The sequence below is a fragment of the Puma concolor genome, chromosome C2 (assembly GCF_028749965.1).
Source record: "Puma concolor isolate L17-30 chromosome C2, mPumCon1.1.hap2, whole genome shotgun sequence".
NCBI lineage: Eukaryota > Metazoa > Chordata > Mammalia > Carnivora > Felidae > Puma > Puma concolor.
The window spans coordinates 74,067,163-74,092,650 of record NC_141675.1 but is presented as its reverse complement, the minus strand read 5'-3'; the positions used below and the strand labels follow the sequence as shown (position 1 = coordinate 74,092,650).

The 25,488-nt window shown below is 44.8% G+C and overlaps 2 protein-coding genes and 1 long non-coding RNA gene across 6 annotated transcripts in view; 1 reads left to right on the top strand and 2 right to left on the bottom strand.

Moving 5' to 3' along the window:
- Positions 1-25,488, bottom strand: part of FXR1 (FMR1 autosomal homolog 1) — an 816,075-nt gene that overhangs the window by 23,695 nt on the left and 766,892 nt on the right. For all 4 annotated transcript variants that reach the window (XM_086674796.1, XM_086674797.1, XM_086674798.1 and 1 more), the window contains 2 exons: positions 21,386-21,671; positions 5,832-5,938 (listed from right to left, as the gene is read on the bottom strand). The gene's annotated coding sequence lies outside the window, so the exon portion shown is untranslated. The remainder of the gene's footprint in view (positions 1-5,831; positions 5,939-21,385; positions 21,672-25,488) is intronic.
- On the bottom strand, positions 6,696-9,304 carry SOX2 (SRY-box transcription factor 2). Its single transcript, XM_086674801.1, has one exon. It carries the CDS (start codon positions 8,775-8,777, stop codon positions 7,812-7,814), a length of 966 nt encoding a protein of 321 aa, XP_086530927.1. The 5' UTR covers positions 8,778-9,304; the 3' UTR covers positions 6,696-7,811.
- LOC147577318 (uncharacterized) overlaps positions 20,593-25,488 on the top strand; it is a 50,699-nt gene continuing 45,803 nt past the window's right edge. The window contains exon 1 of the long non-coding RNA XR_015240143.1: positions 20,593-20,655. This is a non-coding gene — a long non-coding RNA (uncharacterized LOC147577318). The remainder of the gene's footprint in view (positions 20,656-25,488) is intronic.

Sequence of the window (25,488 nt, the reverse complement as noted above, 5' to 3'; positions counted from 1 at the left end):
ATCAAATGTCTTTCTTCTTGTCTACAGTTTAAATCATTCTTCTCTCAGCAATATTTTCTCAATTCTAAAATGGTTATAAACAGCGATACAAATAGTTAGGAGGAGCGGTGGGGGGACAGAGAAAATGGAGGTGGCATGGCCATAGCGAGCCAGAAGCAGCTGTCCTGACCTGACATGGTATCAGAACCAGAAAACTTTTGGAAGTCCAATTTTTAATCCACTGCTGAAACTCATGTAAGGCCAAATAAAATAAAGCTGCAGTGTACTTTGTAAAGGCTTTGGTGTGATTTGTCCAGTGTCTCAAAATAAAACAAGCATAAAACAAAACAGCAACAAAAACCCAACTCATTCAGAGCTCACAGCAAACTCTAGCTAGCAAATCAAATCACACACACACACACACACACACACACACACACACACACACACACAGAAGGGTTTGCCTGTGAGCTTCGGTGGTGTGGTGGGTGGTGTTGCCTGTGTGACTGTTTACGTGCCTAAGACTGGCTATTCGTGTTTGCTTATACTCTGGGGGGCAAGAGCGTCAGTCTCAAAAGCTGGGGCTGGCTGGTGGGGATGGAGACCGGCTCCACTGGCCTCACCCTGCAAGTGTACGGATTGCCCTTTCTGGAACACTCAAACGAATCATTTCATCCCTGAGGCCCTGCAGACCCTGACGTCACGAGGTGGGGGTGGGGGCGCAGTCCCGCTTCTGGCCTGGCCGCCAGCGATAAGAACCCTTGGGAAGAATTCACCGCTTCTTTTAATACAGTAATTATTTTTCTGCCTTCTGCGGGTGGGGGCGGCTCCTGCCCAGAATGCCGGCATCCCTCCCTTCAAGAAGATGCCCAGGGATGGCAAGTTTGCAGGATAACTTCCTAGGCCAACCCGAAGCCAGAAAGAGAACTGGCAAAGGAAGCAGGGTCCTCTGAAGAAGGCGAATTTCACCTGCTAAGGCCAGAGAGGAGGGCCTCATTTCTGGATTGATCTCTAGAGTCTAAAATGGGAACCTCTTGCCTTCCCTACCACCTAACTCCGTTGGACTGTAAGAAAAGTAGCAGCCATCAGTTAATCCCATTTTGCGTCAGTGGCCTTGTACTCCTTTTCTCCTGGGTAAAGATGTATTATCCCTATTTTACAAATAGGACATGGATGTATCCTCCATCCCTATCTACTCTGATCCTGGAGGGGCCCAATACTCCGGGCCTCCGGGGAGCCCAAACCACTCCTGTGGTTACCCACAGCCACGTCAATTTCAATTCGTAGCCTCTGGCATCGGCAAGTACTAAGAGCTTGATTACTAATGGTGAGCTTTGGCACCAATCAGGGGCACACAACCTTTTAAAAGTAAAGGACTGAGGGGGAGAGGGGAGAGGAAGGCAGGACTCAAGTAACACAATCTCTGATTTGGGAGGTTTGGGGCCTAGAACCATCCTTGGGGTCACGGGGTCAACATGGAGCCTGCTAGCGCTGAGGTGAGGGAGGTAGAGAACTCCGGAGTAAGCGAGAGGGCCCACAACACCTCCGGAAACATTCCAGACTTGGGCGACGCGCGACCGTCCAGAGCTAAGAGAGGGAATCGGGACGTTTTGGCAGGGTCCGGTCGGAGAAAACTTGAGCCCTACGCAGCACCTTCCCAGGGAGCCCCATGGGAGCCTCGGCTAGGGCCACGGTGACGTCAGGTCCCCGGTCGGCGCTGGCCCGCCTCAGCTTCCATCTGCCCGCGCAGCCGCTCCGGCGCGGGCTGCGGCGGGCTCCCCAGGGCAGGCGGGTGGGAGGCCCGAGCGCTCCCGGCCCTGCGCCGCGCCCCGCACCGAAGCCCAGAGAGGAAGGCAGAAGATAGTTCAAAGCGCCGAAATCTTTACTAACAGCGCACACTTCTCTCTGTGAGTGCAGATAGACGAGGGTAATGAAATGAACGACTCCTTGAAGGTTCTAAATCACCTGACACTTCTTTGCAAAGTAGAGCAAGCATCTCAAGTCCAAAAGCCCAGAAGCAGCAAATATCTTTGCGTCCTGAAATGAGAGGACGTTCTATTTGCTTTTGAAGAGAAACTGAATACACCACTCAAGGAAACAGAAATATCACTATTACACCAAAATATAAAATAAAATCCATCTAGACCTGCATGCAGAAAGAGTTCTCTGCCATGGGAAATCTTGGCCTTGTCTTAGTAATCCATTCTCCCAGAGATGTCTCATAGGTTAAAAAAAGAAAGTCAAGTCCATTATTTCCTAAAAGCTACAGAAGCAAAACAGAACCACTGAAAACAAGAATTGTAAAATTGGACAGCATTATGAGAAGGAAGAGTGGTTACAAGTCTCCCTGGGTGATATCAGAGGCAGGTTTTCCCAGGAAGTTTTTAATAGAAAATAACTATGAAAGACACCAAACTAATTCTCTGGTTTGGGCAATTTCTCTGTCTTTGGAAAGCTCCTTCCACAGCTGCTTACTCTAAAACTCCAGAGGCTGTGTCCCTTTGAATTTTATGCACACTTTCACAGTAAAGTTCAAGTGTTTCTCCCCCTTCTTCTGGCTTTATGGGATCTACCTCATAGACGAGGTCCCTAAAGAAATACACCAACCATCTTCCAACTTCAGTCAAAAAAAAAAGCAAAGGAAAGAAATAAATCAACCCTCATCCTCAATCTCACTTGTGGCTGTCCAAGGCAGTCTTTACTCTGAAAGCAGGAAAAGGCAGCGTAAAAAACGGAGTGAGATGCAAATTATTTTAAGGCAATAATGGGGGGTGTGTGTGTGTGTGGAAAGTGTTGGAGAAGTGTTAATTCAAGTCTCTGCTAAAGCTCATGGCAAAGGAAACTCCTTCCATGAATCAAAATATGAGGACCTGTTTTACAAAATTCTCCAAGAACCAGAAATAAAGGGAAGAGGATATAAAAAACTCTTTCATTACAATAAATAAATAAATAAGCAGTGCCAACTAGCAGACGACCAAACCACAGTCAAACTTCAATCCCAAAGCAGTTAGCTATAAACTGTTAGCAGTTGAAAAGTAAACCTGTGCACACAAAGGCACTGTTTAATTTTCTTCTTGTAAGGGTTCTAAATGAAGACCCAATCACTATGCAGTTAAGCGGTATTTCTTGTCCCCCTGAGGCGCTGATCAGTTCTTTTTAATGTGAGAAAACTGGCGACTCAAAACCCGTCAATGGAGCTCCCACAACAAAAGTTCTGAAAAGCTGAATGAATTGGGTTTGTAATTACTGCATCCCGTTCCCCCACCCCTTGCAGCTTATCTCTTATTCATTCACCTTATATTATTGTCAAGGAATCTTACTCTTAAAATCATTCCCTTACCATTTTACCCAGGGCCACGGAGGAACTTATGACAGAGCAGAAATGGAACACTCACCAGGTCCCCCCTCACCCCACTACACCTGGAGGTATTCAAGCCAATAGGTGGGGAGGGAAGGAGGGACTATCTCTTACCCCAATTTACTGAGTGTACTAGAACTCCGCGTACTCAGCCTATGGAGACTTCCATTTTAAAACCCGAATTTTATTGGCAAACAGCAGTGTGTGCCCTTTCTAAATTCAGAACCTGCCTGAGTCTCTGAAATCCTGTGACATCTCCACTTAGAAAAGGCAAAGGTTATAAATAATTTCCCTCCCCTCTCTCCCTAAACTGCAAGGCCCTAAAAGACCTTGCCAGACGTGATGTAGAATCTAAGATAACTTACTATGTTCTTGTTTCTTTCTTTTAAATCAAAACCAGCAAATGAAATAGAAAAAGAAACTATAATCCCCCCCAACTCTCAGCCCAGGAAAAGGTTTTATGAAAAAGTCAGCTTCAGAATGCCAGGGCTCTGTGTGTATTTCAATCCAAGGCATGGCTGATGGAGAAGATTCTCCTGAGATTTCCTACTCTAAGAATGTGTCGGTTCTAGAAATAAGTACAGCTATTACAACCAAATCTACTAGCAGACTAAATAATTAATTGAAGCGTTGCTCTTTGACCCTGGAAAAGTCCAGTAGGGACACGTTTATAGTAATAATACCTCCGAATGAGCCCTTGTCAAATATTCATTTAGTGGTTAATGTGAGCCATTTTCCCCTGGGACCGTCTGTAATACCAGCTTCCCAGCATTGGCAAGAAACCTTGCTAATCTACTACAGCTCAGCAAAATATTTTAACGCTCTTTATTTAAAGTGGGGGCGGGGAGCACGGGGAGAGAAAAAAAATTGCAGAGGGAACAAACTATAATCTCATCCCTCTACACATTTCCATTCCATGTATAAGTTTAACAAAACATTAAATTCACCCCCTTTGACTGGAAATTGAATGGTTTTAGTGAATAGAATAATATCCCAAGGAAGAAACTGAACATTCAACAACTAACTTCAGCACTGAGAGATAACCATCTCTGGGAAAGTTTATGGGTTTATCCCCTTCTTGGAAATCACATTATAATTAAAATACTGTATGTTCACTATTAATCTAGTCATGAAACTACACATCTTGGGGAATCATTTAATCCAATCAAATAAATGATGAAATATATACCACTTTCCTCAAATGCAGTTTATAAAAAGAATGTATTTAAGAACAAAATAATTTGGCTTTCAGTTAGGGGATATGGAGGAATAGGAGGGAAAAAGGGAGTTCTCTTGTTTTAGGCAGAAAGTGACAATCACTCAAAACTAGTTCAACTTCCTGAAATTGCTCTCTTCCCTCTTGCAAAATATTTGAACCTGAGCATTTGGCCAAAAAGTTGTTGCTTTTTTTAATCTGATCCTGTGGGTTCTTTTATTTATTTATTTACTTTATTTATTTTTTTTTTTAAGAGAGCCTGGTGCAGTGCAATTACTCTGAATGCAATACATATTTCTAATATATCTCTAATTTTTCAAATATATACACACCATATAGTTGATTGGCTCAAATTCCGAGAATATCCTCCCCACCCCCCAGCAAGATCATTTGGATCTTTATTCAAAGTTTCTTTTATTCGTATGTGTGAGCAAGAACTGGCGAATGTGCTCATTACCACGTGAATAATCCGTATATGCATTACAATGGCTGGCCAGGCCGGGGGAAATTCTTTTAGAGTCTCTGCATTAATTAGGGGGGGAAATGCCTCGCTTAGAATTGGGAACTGGCATAATAATTGTCCTTTACCCTAAAATGAGGATTTTAAGAAAAGAAATAAATAAAAACCAATACACGCCTAAAATAAAGCAATCCATATGAAATAAAAATACAGAAAGTATGAGGATATTTCCAGCTGAGCCCAGAACTGATATTAGCAACACCACGAGAAAGGAATACTTTCTTGGAAAAGGCGAAAGTGCACACCAACGGGTTGAGCTAACTTAGTGGCTGCAGCCGGTATTTTACTCAAGGGTGGAAGGCGCTGCCGGATTCCAACTTCTCCAAAGTTGTAGCAAGTTGACACAACAAGCCCTTGAAATGTGGGTAGCAAACCCACGCTCTTAAGTATGCCTGACTCCTGTTTCCTGGTCCCTTGTGGTGGGGGAAGATGAGCGAGGTAAGCAGTAAATAAGGAAGAAAAGTCTCTGAGTCGGTCTTACAGATTCTCCGGCTGCGCCAAAGCGCGGGTCGGTTGTGATGTAGAAACATCGTTAATTCAAAGACCGTGGCGATCCCCCCAACTTTTTCGCTCCCACTGTGGACAACTAGAGTCTTTCTTTACCTTTCCTAGGGCAAAAGAAAACAACAAATCCAATCTTGTTTCCCCACCCCTTTCCCCTCCCCCTACTTCTCTACTACCGTAGTAAAACATGGTTAACAGATCAAAAGCATAATCATCTCCAACTGTGATTAGCCCGGACAAAGTAAAATATCTACCTCAGAGTTGATTGTTTTCTTCTTTAATATGGCTGTTGCCTGGCTTCTCTTTTGCTTGTTATCAGCTGCAGAGATATCCGATTTGGGACTACAGGCTTGGACCCGCGCTGCCAATTTAAGAAATGGAATTCGTGGAGGGAGAGAGAGGAAAAAAGAAAATAAATAATAATAATAATAATAAGTAGCCGTGATAAGTCGGGGGGGGGGGGTTGTAAGATGCTCTTTGCTTTCCCTCTCCCCTAAACAGGAGAATGTAGAGGAGAAAGTTTATGAAGTCAAGGAACAAAGAAAGCAAACCACTTGTTTCCTCTCAAACAATAGCAGGGCTGAAGTAATCCAAACACCCACCCAGCAGATGAGCACTTTGCATGTCTAGTTTGTAATTATTCCGATACAAGAAGCATCATTTTCCCTTATAACCAGGTTTCCAAAGGGCCATTGTGCATTGAAGAAAACGAAAACAAAACCAGCCAACCTGGTTCTGATTTGGCTCAATACCCCATCTGCTGAGCCACATGAAAATTTTCAGAATTGACTCCTTCTTTCTGGCAACAAGTGGCATAAATCAGTTTTAAGTATAAGTCCCCATCATGCTTATTCATGCTGCTTAGAAAAGGAGGGGGTGGATTTACAATATATGTCTCTAGTTTCTATTTTAGAAATGACACAAGCATTTCAATTTTTTGAGAGTACTTATTCAGTTAATCATTCAGACATTTATTTGTTGCAGTTAACATTAGCACATGCTACTGGACTAGAATATCAAGGTTTTAGATATTTTGCTTTCCTGGCTGAGCACAGTATATACCCCGAGGAGTTATGTATAATCAGTGTTATCCAAATAAATGAAAGACTCAAACATAATTTCAGTGTCCATATTTCAAAAATTTATTTATCTCAAACTGTGCATAATGGAGTAAAAACTTAAGTTGAAAATGTACCTGTTATAAGGATGGTATTAGTTCAAATATATACATGGATTCTCGGCAGACTGATTCAAATAATACAGAGCCGAATCTTTAAAATACAACTACGGAAAATAAAGGGGGGAGGGAAACCTTAAAATATCACAATAAATTTACAGAAATATTACAAACCATAAGAAAATATTTCAAACACAGTAATTTCATGTTGTTGTTGTTGTTGTTTTATCTGAACAAAATGGAAAGTTGGGAAACAAAAGCTATTATAAATTACCAACGATGTCAACCTGTATGGCCATTTTTGCTTTTAACAGTAAGTTAAAAAAAATTTAGTACAATCTAAAACTTTTGCCCCTTTAAAGACCACGGAGATGGTTTTGCCAGTACTTATTCTAATGTTTTCCTTTTGTACAATTTTAAACAATTAAAATGTCCAAATCTGAATAATTTTCTTCTTTCCACGTTTGCAACTGTCCTAAATTTCAGCTGCAGAATCAAAATTCAGCAAGAAGCCTCTCCTCGAAAAATATTGGCAAATTCTCAGCTTATAAACAATGGACATTTTGATTGCCATGTTTATCTCGATAAATACTGTACAAAAGTTGCTTGCAAATATTAAAACATTTTTTTCGTCGCTTGGAGACTAGCTCTAAATATTATTGGTAAAGACTTTTGCAAACTTTCTGCAAAGCTCCTACCGTATCACTAGAACTTTTAAAAAGTTTTGCGTAGTTTTCTTTCCTCCAGATCTATACAAGGTCCATTCCCTCGCCCTCCCCACCCCACCCCCCCTGGTTTCCTCTGTACAAAAATAGTCCCCCAAAAAGAAGTCCAGGATCTCTCATAAAAGTTTTCTCGTCGGCATCGCGGTTTTTGCGTGAGTGTGGATGGGATTGGTGTTCTCTTTTGCAGCTGTCATTTGCTGCGGGTGATGACTTTTTTTTTTTTTTTTGAGCGTACCGGGTTTTTTTTTTCTCCATGCTGTTTCTTACTCTCCTCCCATTTCCCTCGTTCTTCTTTGAAAATTCCTCCCCCCCTCTAGTTCACTGTCCAGCCCTCACATGTGCGAGAGGGGCAGTGTGCCGTTAATGGCCGTGCCGGGCACCGGGCCGCTCTGGTAGTGCTGGGACATGTGAAGTCTGCTGGGGGCGGCGGGCTCCGGCACCTCGGCGCCGGGGAGGTACATGCTGATCATGTCCCGGAGGTCCCCGGCCTGGCAGGGCGCCCTGGAGTGGGAGGAAGAGGTAACCACGGGGGGGCTGGAGCTGGCCTCGGACTTGACCACCGAGCCCATGGAGCCAAGCGCCATGCCAGGAGTGCCCTGCTGCGAGTAGGACATGCTGTAGGTGGGCGAGCCGTTCATGTAGGTCTGCGAGCTGGTCATGGAGTTGTACTGCAGGGCGCTCACGTCGTAGCGGTGCATGGGCTGCATCTGCGCGGCGCCGTGCGCGTTGAGGCCCGGGTGCTGCGGGTAGCCCAGCTGGTCCTGCATCATGCTGTAGCTGCCGTTGCTCCAGCCGTTCATGTGCGCGTAGCTGTCCATGCGCTGGTTCACGCCCGCGCCCAGGCCGGCGCCCACCCCGACCCCGCTCGCCATGCTGTTGCCGCCCGGAGCCAGCAGCCCGCCGGGCAGTGTGTACTTATCCTTCTTCATGAGCGTCTTGGTTTTCCGCCGGGGCCGGTATTTATAATCCGGGTGCTCCTTCATGTGCAGCGCTCGCAGCCGCTTGGCCTCGTCGATGAACGGCCGCTTCTCCGTCTCCGACAAAAGTTTCCACTCGGCGCCCAGGCGCTTGCTGATCTCCGAGTTGTGCATCTTGGGGTTCTCCTGGGCCATCTTGCGCCGCTGCCCGCGGGACCACACCATGAAGGCGTTCATGGGCCGCTTGACGCGGTCCGGGCTGTTCTTCTGGTTGCCGCCCGCCGCCGCCGCGGTGGAGTTGCCGCCGCCGCCGCCGCCGCCGCCCCCCGAAGTTTGCTGCGGGCCCGGCGGCTTCAGCTCCGTCTCCATCATGTTGTACATGCGGGCGCTGTGCGCGGGCCCGGCCCGCCGGCGGCCGCCGACCCTCGGCCCGGCCGGGACTTTGGGGGGCCCGCGGGCGGGGGGAGAGGAGGAGGGGAGGCGGGCGGGGGTGTCGGGAGCGCAGGGCTCCGCGAGAAAAATCAGGCGAAGAATAATTTGGGGGAAGAAAAGAGAGAGAGAAGCAAACTGGAATCAGGATCAAAAAAAGCGCTTCCCTCCTCTTCTGGCCGATCCTGCCGCCGCCGATGATTGTTATTATTATTTTTTGGAAAGGCTTAAGCCTGGGGCTCAAACTTCTCTCCCTTTCTTTCTCTCTCCTCTTCTTTCTCTCAGTCCTAGTCTTAAAGAGGCAGCAAACTACTTTCCCCCTTTTGCAAACACTCTCTTCTCTGCCTTGACAACTCCTGATACTTTTTTGAACAAGTTAATAGACAACCATCCATGTGACGGGGGCTGTCAGGGAATAAATGGGTTTCCAGCGACCAATCAGCGCGCGGCGGCTCCTCCACTCGAGCCCAGCCTCGCAGCCGGGTTTTGCATGAAAGGGGGCGGGGCCTGCCGCGCCGCAGGCCGCGCGGGGGAGGCGAGGGGAGGAGGGGGAAGGAGGGAGGGGGAGGCGGCTCCCACAGCCAGCCTGCCAGCCACTGAGAAACCTTTGTATCCCCTCTCGCAGCAACAGGTCACACCACACGCCTTTTCGAAGGAAGTGGGTAAACAGCACCAAGACTGCGATTTTTTTTCTTCTTCAAACTTAATATTGATTTACTTTTTGCTGCGGGCTGCTGAAACGAGGAAGGGGCGCGAGAAGCCGCTAAGGTGTGGGGGTGGGGCACGGCAGAGTGGGTGGTTCAGGACGACTGTCCTACTAGTATTTCAGGAAACAGGCGGTGCAGGAGTTGGTGTGTCATTGTTGTCCCGCTCCTCCGCATGCTCCCCCCCCCCCCGCCACCGCCGCCCCCCCCCCCACTCCCTCCCCGGCTCCAGCCTCCTCGGTGCTTCTGCCTAACCTCGCTCTTCCCCTCGCCCCTGTTCCTCTACAGGTGCCGGCACTAGTTCGCCCCTTTCTTACACTGTCCCGACAAGAAGTTATGAGACGGAAAGCTCAGTGCTCCAAACCCTCCTAGCTGCCACGCACTTTGCTCTGTTTTAAGCATAAATCCTGCTGGGACTCTGTGGCCGACTCCGCACTTGAGGGGAGGCCGGGCCTGGGGAAGCTGCGGCATGTCTGCTGTCCCCTGACCAGCTCGGCTCTGGCCCCGACACTGCGGCTTCTCCCCTTACCCCCAGCCTCATCTCCCACCATCTTTCTCCGTTCAGTCGACAGAAAGGGGATGCCCCCACTCTCCTCCTCTCTCCCCGTTCTCCTCTTGAGCCTCCCCCAAAGCAGGATTTCAGTTGGGCGAGTTTCAAAAGGAGGTTAGGGGAAGAAGGAGATCAACAGAAGGACCTTCAGAAGCGCAGACTATAGAGCAGCGTCGTGTCAACTTCCTGGCATCCCTCGGCAGAGTATGGAGGCGGCATTTGGGCCGCACTCACAAACTCCCTCCCACGCAGAGTTCCCAGGACTCGGGCAGCACCAGCTCTGCCATTCCCCCTTGTGACTTCTACTGTGGTGGCCGCTCTGCCTGGGCCGCCGGGTCTGGGACAGCGCTTGGAGGGGACTCCAGGCCTGGGAGGCGGGTGTGGTGCTCTCCAGGCACAGGTGCAGGCAGTGCAGGCAGGAAGAAGGCCGCCAGGACTGGGGACGGAGGGAGCCCAGCGAGGCCGGGGCTGGAGGAGGATGCGATGGAGGCGGGGGGTAGGGGCTCAGGAATCCTGCCCGCCCAGGACCCAAGAGGGTAATTTTAGCCGCTCTCCCATTGTCCCGACGTAAAGATTTCAATAGGTAGGCGCTCAATGCGGAGAGCAATGGCAGCACGTCCGTTACAAATAGGTAGTTTTGTTTCTCTTGTTGTCGCTACACGGAGTCAAACAAAGCCCCGTCTAAGTTTCCTTCCACTCTCTTGTTGGGATCTTTGTGGCTAAAATGCACTTGACTACAAAGCGGGGGGGGGGGGGGGGGGGGGGGGCGGGGGGGGAGTGGGAGAAAAAAAAAAAAAACCTGATGCCATTTCTTTTTTATAAAGGGCTTAAACCATGAGGGTTACTTATTTTCTTTCTTCTGTAACACTCTCTCCGCCCCCCTCCTTCCCTGATCTATATACCCTTACTCACCCTAAGAAAATGTTCTGAATAGTATCTGTCGGCCACGTTCCATTTATTATCTTTACAAAACTTTGCATTGTTTTGTTCCTTACTAACCTTCTTCCCATAACCATCACTACCCCCACTCCAACTTCTCCAATCCCTGCCCTCCGGGGCTTTTCTGTTCCCGTCAAACTCAAAATAGGCACGCTCACTGGAAAGCCAGAAAAGTTGAGAAAAGAATCCTGTAGACTTTTCTTTATAAATTATTATTTCCAATCAACCTCCCCTCCCCCAACAGTGTCTTCTTTTTCTCGCAAGTTATGGTTTGTTTTAGTTCTTGGGAACCTGGGAAGGGTGAGACTGGCTTTCTCGAAACGGATAAATATATGGCACTCTTTAAAACAAAATAATGTCTTCTGTTTATTCGAGGTGTAATATTAAGCTAAACACGGACATGGAGATTAGGAAGAGAAAAGGTTAGAGGCTCGGAAGACAACACCGCAGCCACCAGGCTTTTCAGGGCGTCTGGTTTTAGGGATGTAGCTGGTGCGCCCCCTACTGGTGAATTCGCTTTTCCAAGACTACAGTTTTGCTTTTACCTTTAAAAAAAGGTGTTTGGAAATAATTTTTTTTTTTTTTTTAAATGAGGGGACTGGGAGGAAGATCCACTAATTACACGTAATCTAAACAAAAGAAAAGTTAACATATCATATAAGCTATGGAACTAAATCATAAGAATCAGATTTAATTTGCTTAACTTAGAAATGTACATATAACCTCCAGATAAGTAGGAGGTTAAACCTTGGGAAAAAATAGGTACAAATTATGAGATTCAACATATGAATGAATTATGATTGTCCAGATGCCACGAAGGGCAGACCAAGCATTCACTTTATGATTGCGTATGCATTGGTCTGCACTAAGTAGCATTATTCTGAAAACTTTAAAAAAGCTTACGGATAATTAAGTTTGAAGGAAAAGAAAAACAAACACACAAACAAACAAACAAACAAACAAGGGATTGATGTGGATAATGGTGTATGTGTATTAAAATAAATATTAATAATGGATAGTTACAGAAGCAAATGTTTGTAATCTTCTCTCTCAAGGGGTAGTAGTAGGAGGCACAAATATTTCCTTGGGATAATATATAAAAGCTTTTATACATTCTCAGATGCATGTGTTTGTGCCTGAACTCTATAATAATGCATTTAAGAGGTTAAAGGGGCTGGCTAGGTCTTTTGTTAATTGCTTTTATCATATAAATAAGCTATGGAAATACATTACAATTGTGTTATCATTGGTTGCATTTATTTACAGCTTTATTTTAATTAAGCCTGCTGTACTTATCAAGGCAATAAACTAACTGTGGCTGGCATTTATGCATAATAATGTGCTATGAAAATAAGATTAAAGAAGATGGTGATAGCAGAAACAATTTTCTCATTAGATTTTTTAGAACATATGCATTAAAAAAAAAATCAGATCACCGGCCACTCTATTTCAATCCAGCATCATCACTGGCCCCTAAATATAATAATAACTATAATAATCACAATAGATGATAGAAGCAGCACTGTTTTAGGTTTATAACAGATGGCTACAGTACTAATAACAATACACCATTGACTACTAGGGTATCAAAATAAGACTTGGAAGAGGGTGCTTCATCCCTCAAGAATTTAAAAATGTTACCATTGGCACAATTTATGAAAATTTAAAGTGCTTAATCTAAAGGAAGTATAACATTTCCCTTGCATGGGCAGCAGAAAGCTGTATACTTTTAGAGCAAGATTAGAAATTAAGAACAAAATGCATAACTCATAGGATATTCTGATTTAATTTTGTTTTACTATAGGCCCCAGCCCCAAACCCTTAACTGATTAAGTGTAGCTCAGTTTTATCTTTTGCACTGATATTTCTCTCCTAAACTCCCCTTATCCCTCCTCAAGTATTATATCTGAAGCCAACTAACAATTTTGTGGAGATAGGGGACTGTAGACTTATTTTTTCTTCTTAGTGGCAAATAGAGGTTTAACTTGCAGTAATTAGGTGAGAACTAGCCAAGCATCTTACTATTATGATGCTTGTTAAAAAACGCTTCTTTTCTGCATCTGCATTTGAGTGTGTTCCCTCCTCTCTTAATCTTCTTATGGAAATGAAGGCAAACGGCAGGGAACCTGCAGAGTCTTGGAGAATGTCCTTGTTAACTGGAATTTCTCAGCATTGCTAATTAGCAGAGTTTGACGACCACCAGTATTGGGGGGAAAGCTCTGTTTAACCACTCACAAACCATTCCGAGGAAGAGCAGACTAATTTTATTTTGTAATTAAAATCTGAAAAGGGCCCTATTTGACAGTTAGGGCTATGAGAGTTTTATCTCCCCGTGAAATAATTACTGCCTTGATAACTCAATTTTCTGAAAAATGTCAACTGTGGGCTCCAAAAGTTTTAATTTCATTACGTAAGGAAAAAAAAAAAAAAAGACAGAGAAAAATAGAATAAAATGTACAGAAAGGCTTTCTAATTCTGGAAGTGGTTAAATATATTAGGAGCCAGATTTGGCCAAATGAAGGGCTTTTTTCTCCCTTTTTTTGTTATGTTTCCTCCGGATCCTAACCTTCCAGCCTTCTCCACTGAAAGCGACCATAGCACTGAACAGACTGCAGTGAAAAAGATGATACCGGTAGTGTGGTAAGGGGCATATAAACTAAAAAGAGAAGTACGTCAGGCCAAGAAAAGTTTGTGATTTTAAAAGCCAAAAATAGAGGAAAATTCCAACATGTAGGACAATGCTGGTGCAATCTGGTAAGATGAGATTTTATTGATATTTATCCCGTAGCTCAAGAAAACTGAGAATTACAGAGTCAGGAGACTGGTATAAGCCAATTTAAAAAATGTTTCCTTCTTCCAAGTTGCAAAAAAATGTTCCTCCATCACCTCAAATTGCAGTGTGCCACAAGGCTTCCTGAATGATCAACACTTAATTCTTCAAGATATGTGAAACAAACACAGATCAATGAAGGTAAAGAAAAGCATTAGAAAATTTCTTTTCCTTACAAAAGCATCACATATTTTCCAAAAATAATAAGTAAGCCAGAAAAAGTTAGGATATTGAAACTAAGAGCAAAAATTAGAATAGAACTGTGCTGTTATCAAACTTCACTTGCTTTAGACTGTGAAGGATCCCTCGTGAGATCCTAGAGGGGATACTGCAATTTTTATAAAGCAGTTTTCAAAATGAGAGAAATTCTTTCATCTACATTTCCTCCATTTTCTTTCTATTGCCAAACTTGTCAGATTTTGGAAGTGTGAAAAATTATTGACAGGAACTATAATACATGTTTCTAGATGATACACAGAGCAAGCACAGATCTCTATCCCTTTTTTATTTACTAAGACATAAATATGCATATGGATGCATGGTAGATTGGCAATTTAAAATTCCTTAATTATATTTTTTCTTCTTGTCTGTCCCTTCAGCACCTTGCCTTTAATTTCCAGAAGTGGTATTACACGTAACAAATGAACAAGGGGATAACAAATGCTATTTCAGTCCAGACCCAATTTCACCAAATAATTTCACTCAAGGGCTGTAAGGACCCTTGAAACCTAAGGAATGCAGAGCTGCTCTGAATCCAGCTCCTTTTTTTATTCACTCTCTTTCATCTGAATCCCACTGATGAAATAAATACATTTTAAAAAGAATTCAAGGATATAAAGAAAACCAAATATATTTCTCCCTTACTTCAAATTATAGCAACAAAAGTAATATATAATCACTTGTGTATGTCTTCAGGGCTATATATAACAGTCATCATATTGCTTAGAGTATTTCATATATATGTATCTTCTACATATATCCCAGCTCAAATATTTTCTGGAAAAAAGGATTCCTGTTTCACGATTTCATTTCCATTTCTGAATTGTCAAGTAGTTTTAATGTAAGACCTGTCTCTGCACTGCAGCTGTTGTCCAGGGGAAAATGCAGTGTGCCCATTAAATGATCTAATTATTTTAAATAGAAATTCTCTTAAAAAAAAAAAAAAGACAAACTGAGAATTTAAAGAGACTGCTACCAGTGTTTTCCAGTTACATTGACAAAAAATGAACCTATGATTTTGATTTTAAAAATCAGAAGACAGGAATGAAAAACAAAAACAAAACCAAGCCAACAGAGCACCAGGAACTGCAAGTGGCCCAACAAATCCATGGCCCTGTTACACCTCTAAATCATTGCTTGGGAGTCTAAATACATATCTCCCTGACTGACCTCGCTATCTTGCACAATTAATCATCCCAAAGGAACAGGGATTCCTTAGAATCCCAATTTTCCAGTGACTAGGATTGTTACCCTAATGTTAGGAAAAAGACAGTCACCATTTTAAATTCTCCGACTGTGATTATTTCATTGAGTTGTGACCACAACCTTTGTGGAAAAACAAACTGAAGCTTCCTTGGGATTTCTCTAGACTATATTAAATGGTACATGAATGACAACCCCAGTGCATGCCAAGCTTCACACTCACTGCACCGGCAATCCACCAAGAAGGGAGAACATTTCTCCCTTCGTCTGGTTCCTTCCAAACTCCTGAAATGGGATTTGTCTTCTTTCTTCTGGAGATCTCATCGTGCGCACTGCTTCTGTGTTACCTTCAAGCCCCCTTTGCAGAAGTACAATCAGACATAATACAAACTCAAAAAGTGACAACAATTTAGAGAGGGCAGAAGGCAGAGGTGTTTGGCACCTCAAAAAGCAGGTTGGGGAAAGAAATTAGATCTGTTAACATGTGTGAGGGACAGGAGTACTATCAAAGGAAAAGGAAGGAAGTCTTTCACCTGTTTGTATGAAAAGAAGCTGAAAGCAAATCATTAAAAAAAAAAATCACCTACACCATCAGCCCTAAACAAAACTACTACCCACTTTTTCTCAGAGTTGCAGCAGTGGCTAGCCCTGGAAAGTGCTCTAAATCAAAGTGTGCACCCATCCTGGGCGGCCTGGCATGCTCAAGGCCTCCCGTTGACATCTGGAGCCCTCTCCCGAAAGCTCTTCTGGCCTCAAAAGAAATGTCTGAGAAGTCTGCCTTCCCAGGGGCCCACTTCTACTCACTCCCTATTGCCCCTTTTCCAGCCCCGGCTCAGATGGAGTTGGGTTTCCAAACCCTTCCCAATGGAATTCTCAGATGACTAGCCTGATGATAATCTTTAAAGGCTCCTTGGGAGCTAGGACTCTGACTTTTATCTCCCCTCCCAACCTTCTTCCCTTTTTTGTAGGCTCTCCCCATTCCTTTTCTCTCCCGCCCCAGCCCCCCTCCTTAATTTGAAGATCATTGACACGATAGGCTGTAATGAGTCCTTCAGAAACTGTTATGATCTACAGTGACAATCTCTGCACCTAATTCACAGATTATTGACAAGCACCGTGGGCTCAGTGGTGTCAAGTTGTACTTGTGGTTTCAACACCCTTCAGCAACCTACGTAGCAGCTGGGCCTTGGATTAGGACCCACAGTCTGGCAGCGTTGATCTGCCCGTTGAGTGCTAGAGAGATGAGTATCTGTCAATATCTCAGCTCCTTCAAGCCCGTGCCTTCGTCTGTCTCAGGGCTGGGTCAAGGGAACTAAAGGTTCTTCAAAGTTTAAAAACAAAGTAAAAGAGCAAACTTAATGAATGAAGGCTCATCCTTGAATCGTGGTCTTAATAATGAGTCATCTGCTCCACCCCCAAATAGTTACCAAACTCCGAGCCACATACACTGGCTTTCATAGTCAGGCTTGGGTTCAGCAAGAACGGTTTGAGGTATGGAGGGGAGAGAGGACTGAAAACTTGGCACAGAGTTAGTGGGCTCAGGCAAGACTGGCCCGTTATCCGGGATCGCCCCCAGAATCGGGCAAAATTGACTACTTATAAAGCAGGGCACTCTGCCAAGAGGCGCGGGTTCAGGCCTGGCCGCTGGGACAAGAGACCCCAAATGCCCGCTCCTCCCCTAAAAGGCGCATTGCTGCTGCAGGGAAATGCGGCCCCGTTGCCAGCCGTGCGGTTTTGCCTGCTTCTAAGGAGTCAGTCACTCGCTGTCCCCTCCCCAGTCCCCCAAGATGGAAGGGCTGCCTTCCTGCTGGCCGCCGTGGGGCGTGGGATTCCGGCAGGGGCTGAGGCCGCCTGAAACCACAGAAATGACACTGCGCTGGGAAAGCTGGGTGGCTTTCCCAGGCCTAGGCCACCCACTTATTTAGTTCTCTTTGCTGAACTAGGGGTTGCGCTCTCACCTTGGGGCCCTGGGAAGTTGGGGACACACTGCCCCCCTGCAGCCAAGTGCGGCTCCTCCCCCTGGCTTCTCCCCACAGGTTGGGACCCCCCGGGGGGCGGTACCAGGTCGAAATCTCCCGGCCTCTGGTTTTGCAAATTCTGCCTCCCTTCCGAACAGCAGGCATATATCCCCTTTCACGGGTCGCCTCCAAGATTCTGCTGGCTTTGGCCTCCTCTCGCCACGGGCAGCCTTGGACCGCGGCTGTCACGCACCGTTTGGTAGTTTAGGAGGTTGGCGCTCGTTCACAAACTGGCCCGGACTTAACATTTCTGTAATGGGGACTCGGTTTTGTTTGTTTGTTTGCCTTTGTTTTTTGGTAAAGCAAAGGGTGGGGTTGCCTGTAGCAGGGAATCCCGCTTGCCCGTTATTTCGATAGGATTCCGGGTAAAAACTGATCAAAACCTTGATTCTTTTCCTGCCACTGTATCCAAAGTCATTTACTGAGAAACACAAGCTGAGATTCGATTCTGGAATCAGATGGAGAAGACATCTCTCATCGCACTGAACAGCAATTCCCCTGAAAACACAATCTCGGATCCGCTGATTTGGGGAGGTGGGATGAATCAATGTAAGATCAACATAAACAAATCTCGTGGCCACAGTATTAAATATTTTAAAAAGTAATTCTGTTATGAAAACTAATCTGGTTTCCTCCAATAGGCAAAATTTTAAAAAGCAAGTCCTAAACATCTTAAGGTTTTTACCTAAAAGTTAAAATTTTTAAGTACATCCCTGAAGATCGAAATCATAAAACACCTTGTTGAGATCAGGTGTTCGTTTAGCACTCGAATTGTTTTCAAGTTCATTTTAAACACCTAAACAAACCCGTATTTTCCCATTATTTTCCTGTCAGAAGATATGTCATTTTTATAGTTTATCTTTCTGAAAGAATTCAAAGTGTACTTTTACCCTTACTTGCTCACCAAAGAAAAAGGCAAAGCTCTTTCTTATGTTAACAGATACTTTTGGAGATGTAAAAGTACTCCTCTTCCCCCTGGGATAATTTGGATTCCTGGTCCAGGAAAATGCTGAATTTCAAAAGAAAATACTCTTTACCATTGGCACACCTTTCCTGAAATCCTACGGCTGAGATGCTGAGATAAAAGAAGAAAGGTGTCAGGCACCTGTTTCTTAAACAATATCTGGAATTTAACCGCTAGCCCGGAAAGGAAAAGTTTGATCAAGATTGCTTTGGGGGATGGGAAACATTCAAAGCAGAGACTGGCCTCTTAATTGCACTCTGAAAATAAACAAATAAAAACGAGCAAGTTATTTCGTTTAGTCAGGGACTCAGTTACAATTCTTGAAGGACCTCCGAGGGCATTCAAGATGCTGCTGACAACCTCAAAGCAGCAAGCAGTAGCCTCTTCCGTTTTATTTTTGTAAATGTGTACAGAACGGGAGAAGTAATTTTCTTGGTTCTCCATAGCTACAAAAGAAAGTTCTCTTTGTTTTATATCAAGCTTCTCCACCTGTTTTACTATCTCAGAATCTGAAAAGAGTCCCAAACCCAAACGGGGGTAGGGGGTGGCTGCAATGTGAGAAAGAGGAATAGGTTAGTCTTCATTTTTGATTGGATTGAAATTGTGTTAACTCCTTTTTATTTTTTATTGAATTAAATTATACTATCTTTCAAGGATATAAAAACTTGTTTCCTCGCCCCATCTCCTTTTTGGAGGGTAATAAAGAGTTTTATCTAACCCCAGAGCAAGGTTCTCGCGATTTCCAGGACTGGCGCTGTGCATCTCCTACTGTGTCCAACAGGGGGCGCTGGTCACGAACCTGCGCGGCGGCTCAGCGCCGCTTCACATCTGAGCCGGGTTCCAGCCCCGGAAGGCGAGAGCCGCTCGCGGGGTCGAGTACAGAGCTTTAGTCTTCGTGGATAAAAAGAGATTAAAGGCTAAATTCTTTTTTTGGGTGTGTGTGTATGTGTGGGGGGGGGGGTTATCAATTTTAACCAACTACGAAAATGTAGAGCTTTTTATCCTTTGATGTTCTTATAAAGAAACTCCTATCGGTTGAGGAATTACATGGTTTCTGAGCCAACACTGCAGCTACAGTGTGGGGGAAATTATTTAATTAAAAATATATTTTTCCATCTGTTCACATGATCTTTTTAGAAGTACTTAAAAAGCTGACACTGATCCATTTGGCCTGTTAACCCTGCCCTAAGTTTCAAATACTTTAGCTATTTCGAAGGCCCTTCCATTAATTTTAAGGGGAAAAATAAAAGAGACCCAAATATTTAAATACCCCCCTAAACATTTACTGTTCTGCATCCTGCTTTTTTTTTTTCTTTAAATAGGAGCTTTTGTGTGATTGACATATTTCACACTGCCGATTCTGCAAAGCCAGGTATAAATGACAAGAAGCGGCTCTTAAAAAAAGCTGATGTTGGACTACATAACACCCATGTATAAGATGAAATCTAAATAATATTGTAATCCACCCACCCCCACCCTAACTTAAAAAAAAAAAAAAAACCTTCACCTGTATTTAAATAGCGTGTCTTTAATTACAGCAGTTGGGGATGCATGAGGCTGAAATGAAATTAGCAGTCATTACCAGTCCTTTAACTCTGTGGTGCTTTTGATCAGCACTAAATTAGCTTTCCAGTCCTAACAAAGACTCTACAGCAAGCAGTGGGCTGTAAATAAGACAGCGCGACCTGCCCTCAACACCTTTTCTCTTGTCAATCATAGCTCTATCATTCAGCCCAAGATTAACCTTTATCTACCAAATTTAAGGAAAAAAAAAAAAAGAACGAAAGAAAGAAGAAAAAGAAAAAAGAAAAAGGAGGCGGGAAGGAAAGCCCCCTGACCACCACATGTCTCAATAACAGAGGTTCCTAAGAGGCCCCCTTAAATTGTGTTCTAATGAGCCTGTGTCAGAATCTGCAATTTCCAAATCATCCCTCCCCACCTCAGCCCCCAAGACCTCTCCAACATATTAGAAGAGTCAGAATGCTGTTCAGGTAGGAAAGGAATCCCTTTCTGCAAATTACTAATTGGGTTTGGGCCACCCTCAATAAGTCAATCTGCCATTACCCCTTTCCTCCTCTATTAGTCTAACAAAATTTGTGGAGAGGAGGGGATGTTTGAGGAGAAAACATTGATAATTTTAAGGCATATACATAAGTTTCTGGGATGAAAACAATCAATTTACTCCACTAATAGTATCTAGTTTCTAAGCCTGCGGAGAAAAACCACCAACAGCAACAACAAAAACCCAGCTGCTTTTCCTAGTACTGAATTAAGAAAGTAAAACATTGGTTCCGATTGCCATTAGAGGGCGCCAGAGAGCAAGCCCCATCACCTCTCGCACAACTTCCCACCGAAGCCCTCCTAGCTTCCAGCTCCGCCATGCTCTGTGATTCCTTCTCTCAGGTAATATTTCCTGCTTCTCCTGTCCTCTTGTATCTCTAGCCCCTTCAATGTCAGTCTCTCATAAAGAATGAGGTATCGCCATGTCCTCTTCCTTCTCTTTTTTCACACCCCCACCCCAACCACCACCAAAATAGTAAGACGCCAGATCAAAGAGTAGCAACCCCTTAATGATATGTACCTTTTGGTTCAAATCACTCTTTCCATTCTGTGTGACCTTGGTCTGGAGAAGGGTGTTTTTTTGTTTGGTTTTGGTTTTGTTTTGGTTTGGTTTTTTTCTGTGTGTGTGTGTGTGTGTGTGTGTGTGTGTGTGTGTGTTTGTAGGGATGAGATGCTAGCATTTGACATTTTTAAGATGGAAGCCTGAGTTTTTCATTTCTGCATCTCTCTCTGGGGGCTCACGGGTTTCTTTATTTTCAAAGGAAAAAGAAACACACACCCTTGCAAGGCAACTGATTATGTTCAGCACTAAAACTGTTCAGAAGAGAATAAAATAATGTCTTCACTTCTGCATTTGTTAAAGAAATCACAATTAGCATTTAATTCCAAAAGTTAACGCTTTCAGACTTAAATCTGTCTGTGTTAAATGACTGTTACACAGGGTGTATTTCCAGATCTCTTAAAGGTCAAAAGAAAAAAAAAAGAATGAGAGGGGAAGAAAGTGAGTTTGGGGGGGTGGGCGGAGAGGAGTGAGCTAGCAGTGAATGTCAAAGTTGGGTTGCAAGCTACTTACATGTCCATGCCAGATCAGGGTGTTGTCTTGTAGCAGTTTGATTGGCAGGTAAAAAAGCGAAAGAACGTGAGGACTCCCTGAGCCTCTTGTCAGCCCAAGCTTGATCACTTCTCACCGGACAGAACGAGTTGAAGGAGCCTGCAGTTCCCCTCTCGTCCTCCATCCAAGGCACCGTGAATCCATTTCGGCTTTTCTTCCCCCCAGTCTCTCCATCAGCCTCCTGCCTTCACCCGCTTCGCCTTACACCAGCCTCCAAGACCTAGCCTAGCTTTGCCACTGCAATCCCCTGCAACAAGAAAAATCGTTTATGGCTTAAAACCCCAAATGGCTGATTTTTTAAAAGAGAGAGAGAGAGAGAGAGAGGGAGAGGGAGAGAGGGAGAGAGAGAGAGAGGGTGAGGGGGAGAGAGGGGGAGCGAGAAGAATGCACCCAGAGAACAACAAAAAAGTCAGTTATCCTAACACTGCTCTATCCCCCCACCGTACAGAAGAAGAATAAAAAAAAAAAAAAGCTTTATGTTTTTTCAGTGGGTATTCAAAGATAATTTGATGCCATTGTTTCTGCTACAGATGGTTCTTTTAAATACAATAACACGGCTCTTTGTGCAGGCTACCCACAATAAAAATCGAAAGCGTTCCCCTGAATAACCATTTTGTTCTCTCTTGTATGGGGCCAACAAAAGATGCCGTGAGGTAATGGGTTCTGTTTATTGAAGCCATAGAATAGGGGTTTGATAAAGATTTTTTTAAAGCAGAAGACCTTGCAAGGTCGGGCTGATCTCTTCATATTTTTTTTATTAAAATATTTGTCCAATAGATTATTCCTTGGTGCAGCTGCAGGTTTCCTCCTCAATTTTTAATCAGCCTAAACATCTGTCTCTTTGAGGAGGCTTAAAAAAAATCTGTGATTGTATCAATGGTGCAGTAACCTTATCAAATCCTGAGTTTTTAGGCTGAGTGCAGGCAAAGGCAATGGGAGTTTCAATGCTATTTGGTCCTGATGGGTGAGATGGAGGGTTGAGGGAGAGGAGACACAACAACCCCAGACAGAGTGACTGAAGAAAACAAGGCTTTCCTCCTGCACCCCACTCTCCTGTTGACCATGTACAACTTGCATGAGTCAGACACACAGATCACCCAGGACTCGAGGCATCTCTCCTGATCTCTGCAAGCGTCCACCCATGCTTGCATGTTGGACGGGGGCTAGGCATGTTTTCTTACCATGCTTGTCTTCTCTTAGATCTCCAACCCTGAAAACCTAGGATTGGAGCCCAGGGGGAGGAGTGGAACAAGCTAAAGCCTAGTCTCTAGCACCCAAAGGGTCCCATTCTTGGCTCTCTTTCATTCACTGTTAGCTAGCTTTGACTCACTGATTGCTATCCTGCCCAGGGACTGGTGGCCACAGCCTGCCTGTTATAGTGCCCCATCCCCTCAGGCTTGTTCTTACAGCCACCCTGCTTCCTCTTCAGTTCTCACAGAGCGTCAGCTTCCCCCAAGTGGGGAAGCCCTGCCACCTAGACCTAGCTGAGGTCAGTAGCAATTTTGAGAGAGCCTTGAACTCTGAGGCAATGAGGTGCTGCAGGGGGAGATGGCTGGGTTTGTCTACCTTCCTATAGGAATTAATGCCAGGGCTCTCCAGGCCTCCAATAGCCCAGAATGACAGTAATCCACTTTCATGACTTGCGCTCTCTGTGTCGTCACTTGTGGCAAGACAATAGTCTGGGAAAATGGCTTTAGTCATAAAAACAAATTGTCACTGGGTTCTCTATCTCTGCCCCCTGCCCCATTTAGTCCTCCTTTTCTTCCCACAAACCATTCAATAAATATATTAAACAAATAAATAAAATGAATAAAATAAAGACAAACGCTCAAATGAATCCCTTGACAAAACCGAGCTTAGCTTCCACTCTCCCTTTTGGAAACAATAATGTTATTGGTTTAGAACTGGTCTAGAAGTCATCTACTAAGGGATTCTTGGAGACTGTTACTTAGACACCTGTTACAGCCTTCCCTATGAAACTTGAAAAACAAACGCAAACAAAATAGCAGAAAATTGAACAAATGTTTGCCTGGTTGTTTCTCAATAATTCATTTTTTTATCTCAGGGCGAACACCTTAATACCAGTTTGAAAAGAACAAAAGTCAGGGAAGGCAATACCAAAAAAGTTATGCACACCCCAGCACCATCCGGATCAAGAAAAGTGTATTTGTAAGTGTCAGTGCATTGGGGAGGGGAAATGAAGAGTGTCAATCAAGAGCTTCCTCCAATAGAACAGGCTAAGTAAGGATTGTGTACCTGTGACTTCTGGCCTTGTAGGAAAGGTAGGGAGCATTATGCAAAATTGAAAGTCAATAGTGGAAACACTTCTTCCAACTAAAGGAGGAGTGGGAGAGAGCAAATGTAAAATGTTTAATCCAGTGTTCCTAACTTTGCACTAAAAAAGTGATACACTGAAATAACGGAATGACCTTTTCCTGCTTCCCTTGTCATATTTTTTCTAAATATCAAAACTTAGATGCTCCAACCTCATAAAAAAGCTATTTTTCTTCTCATAATGAACTGAGAGAAGAATCTGAATTACTGTCCTCTCTCCACTGAAGGAGGGGTTTGGGGCTGAAGCTAAGTCTGTAAGACAGAAAGGCATCAGACAGTAGCCTCAGGTGACTGAAAGTGGTAAACCTCACACATTTGATCAATTAAATCTATTCAATCCCAGCCATAAGAAAGTTTAAAATCTCTGTTGGCCTCATTCTCTTGTGAATGATCAGGAAGATAGTTTTGTAGGCAAGTCCCCAAAAGTTGTCTCATATGCTGTAATGCAGTGACATTCTATCTGACATGGGGGAAGACTTCAGCCTTGAACTAAAAACAAACAAACAAACAAACAAACAAACAAAAATGTGGAATGTGTTAAGGTGAAGGGCCAAAGTGACATACTGCCCTGGTAGGTGAGGGAATCAAGAACCAGTTCTCTGCGACTGGAAAACTGCTTTTAAAATAACCTTTCTGTATCCAGAAACTAAGCTGACTGGTCAGCTCCTTTTCTCCGAGCAAACACTAACCACCAAAACGTTTCTAAGTTGTGGAAAAGGCTTTCTGACGAGGTTGGGGAGTCCGTGTGAACCGAGTTATGGGCGTTTATGGGTTGCTCTGAATTGGAAACTTCACTATTACCGAGACGTGCTCTGGGGCCAAAGCAGAGCTCTCCAATTCTACAAGCGCAAGCTGTGCTGGGGAGATGTGGGGTTGTTAACCCCGACTCCTGGACTGAGATGCCGGTGAGTGAGTGGCATTCAGAATTCAGGAAAGACGGAAGGGAGGGAGGGCAGGAAGAGGAAAAGATGGGAGGAAGGGAGAAAGGGAAAGGAAAGGTAGAAAGAGCATAAAAGGAGGATTTAAGCGGACTAATGGCAGAGAGGATTAGCAAGAGGGGCACCGGGGCGGGACCCGGTTTTAACTTGGCGAGTGCTGCCTGTAAGGAAAACACTACGCACGATCAGGGTCTGGATGCTTCAGCGACCCAATGGCCATACACACCACGACTTTCACAGATATGGCACAGTGTCCGGCTTTGGCCACCAGCTACCGTGCAAGCTACAGCCTCGCTCTCCCCAAGCAACCAATCGTCCACTAACTGGCCACTCTACCGTCTGCACGTGGAAGTCGCTCTCACTCGGACAACTCGGGCCCCCGGCCCCCCGGCCTGGCTCAGGCTCCGCGGTCGCGGCCTCCCGGCGCCGGCTCTCGCGGCGGCGGGGCGCGGGCCAGCAGGTTCTCCCCTGCGCGGGTCTGCCGGGCTCCGCAGGAGCGGCCGCGCCGGGTGGGAGGGGACGGCTGCTTCCCCATCTGAGGGGGCTGGTAACTGCGAGTGCTATCAAATATACCATGGGACTATGAACGTGTTGCTGCCCTCTACTCGCCCTCCTCGACTGCATTATTCACTCCCGCCGCCACTTGATGCACGCTTCCAAATGACCCGGCAGCGCCGCCAGGCAGACGTCTGTGCCGGCCGCGGCCCTGGGAAGGACGTGGTTCAGACGCGAGCTCCGCACATTCTAGGACCTAACCCGAGAGCGCGCGCGCGTGCGTTAAAGACTGGAAGC